The sequence below is a fragment of the Frankliniella occidentalis genome, unplaced genomic scaffold, assembly GCF_000697945.3.
Source record: "Frankliniella occidentalis isolate FOCC.00 unplaced genomic scaffold, Focc_3.1 Scaffold57, whole genome shotgun sequence".
NCBI lineage: Eukaryota > Metazoa > Arthropoda > Insecta > Thysanoptera > Thripidae > Frankliniella > Frankliniella occidentalis.
The window spans coordinates 389,876-396,525 of NW_026267187.1; the positions used below are offsets into that span (position 1 = coordinate 389,876).

The 6,650-nt window shown below is 48.7% G+C and overlaps 1 protein-coding gene across 1 annotated transcript; it reads left to right on the plus strand.

The window, feature by feature from the left end:
* The first annotated feature begins 2,492 nt into the window (after positions 1 to 2,492).
* On the plus strand, positions 2,493 to 5,081 carry LOC127749476 (uncharacterized). Its single transcript, XM_052267707.1, has 2 exons — positions 2,493 to 2,659; positions 3,179 to 5,081. Exons 1-2 carry the CDS (start codon positions 2,493 to 2,495, stop codon positions 5,079 to 5,081), a joined length of 2,070 nt encoding a protein of 689 aa, XP_052123667.1.
* Positions 5,082 to 6,650: the final 1,569 nt, after the last annotated feature.

Here is a 6,650-nt window from a genome sequence, read left to right on the forward strand (position 1 = left end):
CGTGGTGACGCTGACCGCCACACTACAGCTAGGGCTGCGGAGTCGCCGGAACAGTCGGCTGCTCGTCTACAGCTCCAGGCCATCCGACAGGCCGACGCGAGGGCTGCGGAGGCACCGGATGTTGCTGAGACCCGTCGGAGGGATCAGACGGCCCGCAAGAGAGCCGCGCGTCTCGCCGAGTCGTTCGAAGCTCGCGCCGTGCGTCTTCACACGGATAACGTGCGCCACCTTCGCTCGCGTGTCGTCGACTCTAATGCTCCCCAACCCGCGCCGAGGGGTAGAGCCCGTGCCGACCCTGTCGAACCCCAGGGACCGTGCGAGTTGTTCGAGGATGCTATGAAACGCTTGCACTGGTTTGTGTGTGACCAGTGTGGCAGGCGGTCGCTCGAATTCACTCCTCGGCGGAGTTGTGGACGAATTTGCAAGAAATTTACCGCCGAGAACAATATGGACCCTGGTGAAGTGCCCGACGCACTTCGTGCGCTCACATTCGTAGAGCAACAGCTCATCGCGCGGGTCCATCCTGTCGTTTGCGTGTACAAGATTCGCGGACACCAGATGGGCTACAGTGGCAACGTCATCTCCTTCCCGCAGAACGTCAACGAGTTGGCTCGCTCCCTGCCTCACCGCGTACAGGTATCTTTCCTTTTTCTGTTCAAACCTTACTACAGGGCACTGTTTAAAATTTGGCCGCAAATTAAGGACACTTTTGTAGGTACTTTTGTTAGCAGCCAGTGTCTTTCTTTGGCGAAAGTGACGAAAATCTCATCGTACGACAGAAACCGCGTCGTTATAGGGTACTCCGGGGTTCGGCTAGACCGGAAGGAGAAGAACAAAAATCGTCGGGCGCGGGGAGGAGCAGGGCAGGGTGGGGGCAGTACCCCGCTCCTACACACGCCCGACGATTTTTGTTCTTGTCCTTCCGGTCTAGTCGAGCCCCGGAGTACCCTATTACACCACCTTCGTCAAGGAACGACATTGACTGTATACAAGTTACACTCTAAATGTAAAGGGACAATTTTGTCCGTGGATTTGGAACCGATTTGTGCACATCCAGAAAGGATGCAATTCCGTTCCTAAAACAAGACAAATTGTGTGAGACTTTGCACAATTTTGTCCAATTTAAGGAACAAAATTGCCTCCTTTCCGGATGTGCACAAATCGGTTCCAAATCTACGGACAAAATTGTCCGTTTTCCTTTACATTTAGAGAGTACGCTACTAACATGGTTAACTACAAAAACGTGGCAATTTTTTCACGATAATCACTCACGAATAGTTCGTAACTGAAATTAACGAGTATTATTCGTTTCTATCGGTTTTGTAGTGGTATAAAATGAAACGGTTTCGTAAATCACGATTAACTGGTGTCTGCCCTCTCGATGAAAACAATGTTTCAGTTAAAACTCCTCATTTCATGGCATCTCTACAAAAATTGAGTAAACACCCTAACAGAAAACGAAGTCCCTACTTTGTCCCTCTCATGTTCCAAAGTTGTCCCTCAGTTTTTGGGGGACTAAAACGGGATTTCAAGCGAATCGTAATTCCTCAGAAATCCCTTTTAAGTCAAATCCCTCCGAAGTCTCTTTGCTCGGTGATTTTAAATTTTGCATCATTCACAGAACATAGTGAAGGAGGCTTCCTAGGCAATTTTTAACACGTCAGAGGGACTGTATCAATACTAAATGTATGTATATGGGCACCTATTGTTATTATTTATAGGCATGTTAGAGCTCTCTAACGGCCTGGAGCAAAGATTGGCTCAGAGCGTCGGCGGAACTTCCGCGGGATTTCAAACGTCCAGGGAATATGAAATCCCTAAGTCCTTTTTTGCTCCCTTTAGGAACTTCCAAGGAACTTCGAAAAGGGTCATCTGAGGGATTTCAAAAAAGGGACTTCAGAGGGTGGTCGTTTTCTGTTAGGGCATCACACATATTTTGAGGAGACTACCTCCAAATCTGAGAAGCTTTCCTTAAACCAAGAAATTTCCTCAAAGCTTCAAGAAATTTCCTCAAAGCTTTTTCCTTTCCCTCTAAAAATGAGACATTGCTTTTACCGTGAACAGACACACTGATAAATAAGTCTGCTGAACACACTTGAATTTTGTATGTTGTTTTATATGTAATTTGCCTACGTATTTCCATCCTTGAGTCGTGTAGTTTTGAATGGTGTCACCGTGTTAATGTTTAGCTAAAGGCTGTGTAAATCAGGTTTTTAACTTCATATCGAATCAAATTTCCTAAAATTCTACCCGAATCGAGTCGAACCCATAGTTAAATATCCGAATTGAATCTTCTGAAATTCTGGCCCAAATCGAATCTTTTGGACCACTTAAAGCTAAATACTTTCCTTCCTTTTGTGAGAAATATGGAACTTTTTTCATTAATACGCTTTCGTTCATTGTGTAGTCATAACGTTACCCTCTGGGACTAAACGTGTTTGTAAGTATTCGTAAATCGTGTGCAGGACTTAACGTCAGTTGTCGCGGTACGCATGCGGGACTCCAGTGGCCACGTTGACTTCCGGGTTAGGTCAGGTGTCGTTCGAGCCGCTCTCGTCTGGCTACGCGAGAACAACCCTCACTACGCCAACATTGACCTGAACGAGGACAATTTGGCTCTACTTCCAGAAGACGGGGATGCCTTCTCGGAAGTACAGGGGTAAGTAATAATTGGTTCGGCAATGGATGTTTTCTTGTAAAGATGAATAGGGCAATATGTCTGCAACTATTGCTGGTTGTTTCCGAAAAAAATCCGTTTCGCATGCGCCGAGCATAGATTGACGAATTCTCATGTTTTACTTATTTAGTATTTTTTTAAACTCCTAAGGTAAGGCTAGGGTTTTCCTGGAAAAGTCAGATGAAAGACAATTGTTTTGAGTTTAATATCTAAATGCACCGACTTTTCGGGCTTCACACAAGTCTTACCTTCACCAATCTTAACGATCAAGGCAGACTATCTCAAATCGTGTTATGACCACTTTGCAATCAATTTACTATTAAATTAGGGTCGATAGTTTTCCTGAAAAATAAAACGGGTGGAAAAATTCAGTTTGTTTTAAACTTTAAACATGGGGCGGAAAATAGCACCGGGAAGTGCTTTCCTCATTTTAACGGGGCATTCACAGAAATATGTTTCCTGTGCAACAATTGCTCAGTGGCCTTTTGTCATTTCCTAAAGGTATGACTACGAGGAACCCGACGATCCTCCAGCGTTCAATGCTTCGCCACCGCCAGAGTCTGCAACCACCGGGTCACAGGAAGTCGCGAGCCGCCAGGACGACGCCGAGGTCCTCGTCGAGAATGCGGGGGTCGGAGTAGCGGAGCAGGGTGCCCACGGCATCGCGTCATCAGGTGTCCCGCTCTTGCAGCACCACCACCAGGAGGAGCAGGTGTCGGCTGTGTTGGACTGGCCCTCCGGTGGCAGTGCCCCGGTGGACGAGTTCAATACGCCGGGCTATGTAGCTATGGCATTTCCGACCCTTTTCCCAACAGGTGCAGCGGACTTAAGCATCGACCGGCAGTACCGTGTAACTCCGAGGCAGTACTTCAAACACCTGCTGGAGTACAAGGATGGCCGGTTTGCCAACGACCCTCGCTTCCGCTTCTTCGCGTTCAATACAGTGACGCGGCACGAGGCTCTGCGGGCAGGCAGCCTCTTCGTGAGGAGGAACGAAGCGCTGCAGGGCAGAACGGTGGGCGAGCTCCGCGAGATGGTGGCAGCTAGGCCAGCACTCACACGGGAGATCATGTTCTATGGCAACAAATTGCACGGCACGCGTCAGTACTGGGGGGCGCGCCTTAGCGAGTTGCTGGACATGGTTAACGAGCTTGGACTGCCTACTCTGTTTGTTACTCTCTCCGCTGCAGATCTTCACTGGCCGGACCTGTTTCGTCTCATCCTAGAGCAGCAACACGTCCCTTTCTCCAACGAGGAACGCGTGACGCTTGACGAATTGACGGAGGAGCAGCGGCGAAACTTTATTGCCGATCAGCCATTTGTCCCAAGCATGTTTTTCATTAAAAGGGCAGAGTATTTCCTACTCAAAATTTTTAAATTAATGTATCCCTTAAAGGACTTCTGGTGGCGGTTCGAGTGGCAGTTCCGTGGAAGCCCACATGTTCATGCTCTTCTTTACCTCGAGGGTGCTCCAGATGTGACGCGGCTCAAGGAGATGACCCCAGAAGAGTTTGCTGACGTCGTCGCCTACTTCGACCGCATCGTCAGCGCGTGGAACTGCGGCCTGGGTCTCCCCAACTCGGCCGTGCACCCATGCCGAAAGCGCACCAGCGATGTCGCCCCTGAGGACCGTGAGCGCCACCTGGGAGAGATCCTGAACCGTGTGCAGCGGCACACGCGCTGCTCTGAGGGCTACTGCTTGCGTCGCAAGAGACCGGGCCAGCCTCTAGAGTGTAGATTTAAGTTCCCCTTCCCTCTCTCTGACGAGACTCAGATCGTGTTTGACGACAAGGGCGAGCCCCAATTCGTCCCGCGCCGGAATGACCCTCTTCTTAACGGCCACATAATATCAGCCATTCTTGCGTGGATTGGGAACATGGATGGTAAGCCGATCCTTTCCAAACAGGCCTTTGCAAATTACCTTGCGAAATACGCTGCAAAGGGAGAGAAAAAGTCCATGGGCATGCAAGAACTTTTTCAAGATGCGATGAAGGATCTGAGGGATGATGAAAGTGCGCGCAAGGCCATCCAAAGACGTTGCGTTCAGTCCATCAGCGAAAGGGACTATTCTTCGCAGGAGATCCTTCACCTTGCAACGAGCCAAAAGCTGTGGCACTGCTCTAGGCAGTTCGTTAAGGTAAATTTTTACGCTAATGACTGGGTATTGTGTGGCAGGCCAACTGGAGACGCTGACTCTCAGGACGAAGTAGACGATCCTGACGACGGCCCGCTCGCTGAAGAGGGTGGTGAGCAGGGCGAGACCGGCGGAGAGTCAAACTCTGACCAGGGCGCTCACAGAGGGTCTGTACTCGAGCGCTATCCAAAACGGCCACGTCTCCTGGAGGAGGTAACGCTATGGTCCTTTGCTCGTGACTACAGATACAACCGAGCAACCAAGCGGTAAGAACTTGCATGTAACATATGTTGTTAGTATTTTATTTTGTTTTTGATGACTAAAATCTATGAGCAGCCAGTAAAGTAGCCATAGTATTTTTGTTCAAACGTACTAATTTACCATGTGTGCAACAACACTGTTATTAAGATACCGTGAGGTCACATTCTACAAAATGTGAATTGTATAACATTCTGTAAAATATGTCACATTTTTTGGAATGTGACATCCTTGCATCGCTCTGCCCGCACAAGCCCAGTGCATGGTAAGCGTAACTCTGGCACGTTACAACAAATGTGACGTGATATATCAGACAATGCTACACATTTAACATTTTGTACAATGTGACGCCACAGTATTTAAACAACAGTGTATAATTGTCTTAGTACGTTTGCAACTACAAGTTACATACTGCCAAGAGTTCAACTGCGTAGCAGTGAAGTTGCATGTGTTTAAGTCGAAGGTTGTGCACTTATACGTGTGCCACTACTCTCTTAAACTGCCCCACGAATTTCTTTAGGATTTTGGCACAGAATTGTTCTTTCCCGTTTGCAGAGTTCTCGTTAATTTATACTTCGGATATTAGTACATTTATCGTGTGAAATATGTACAAAATCTGAAAACGTACTACGGTTTATCAGAACAATAAAAATACGGTTCTCCGCGTTTTTATTCAACTACGGTAATGATCGGTTTGTTTTTACGCATGCACATCCATCAGTCGACCTTTTATTTTCATCTTTGAAAAAATCAGTAGCCCGCGTTGAATGCATTTTTCCTTTTACTGCATGAACATCCATATCTCTACTTATGTAACTCTCTGGCACATCCACATTTTCTGATTGATACACTGGAAACGCAAGTGTGTGAATGTCGCTCACCTGCAGGTGTGTGAATACCCATTGGTACACTTACGGGGGTAAACGTGCGAATTTTCTAAAAAAAAAATCAAAAAAAATCACACCTTTACCCGTCTAAGTGTACGATTGGATATTCACACACTTGCGTTTCCAGTGTATGATCGTTGGCGTAGGATTTCATGTTATCTGAATGTCTCCACGATTGCACGAATTGCACGAATGTTTTGTGTATAACGACTGTTTTATCGGTGTTTCGATCCCCCTCTACTATTAGTCGCGTTGCAGGTACTTCAAGCCGGCACTCTGCAACATCGTGGGTGTGAACCCTCGTCTCCGCCGCTCCACTTGCGAGGTCCGCAACGAGGCCTACTACCGCCAGCATGTGCTCCTGCACGTGCCCTGGCGCACGGAGGACGAGGCCCGGGGCGAGCACGGCACATGGCGGGAGGCGTTTGTGGCGCACGGAGTGGTTCCGCGAGGAGAGGAGGACCTGCCCCCGGCGGAGGACGACGAGGGCCCGGATGAGGAGGAAGTGGATGAGGAGCTGGAGGAGTGGATGACTGTCGCCCGCCACCTCCCCAACCAGGCCATCGAGCGCGTGGAGCTGGGCAGGCGAGACATGGACCTGGCTCACGACTGGGCGGAGGAGGCGGAGCAGTATGGTGACCCCGCGGTTTTTCCGACCTATTTAGCAGCCTGCAAAGACCAGCACGAACCTCAG

What these genes read in the sequence shown, in the direction of transcription:
- LOC127749476 (XM_052267707.1), top strand. Translation starts at nt 2,493, where the DNA reads ATGCGGGACTCCAGTGGCCACGTTGACTTCCGGGTTAGGTCAGGTGTC. An exon ending in GCCTTCTCGGAAGTACAGGG is followed by an intron (nt 2,660 to 3,178) that starts GTAAGTAATAAT and finishes CATTTCCTAAAG; the next exon opens with GTATGACTACGAGGAACCCG.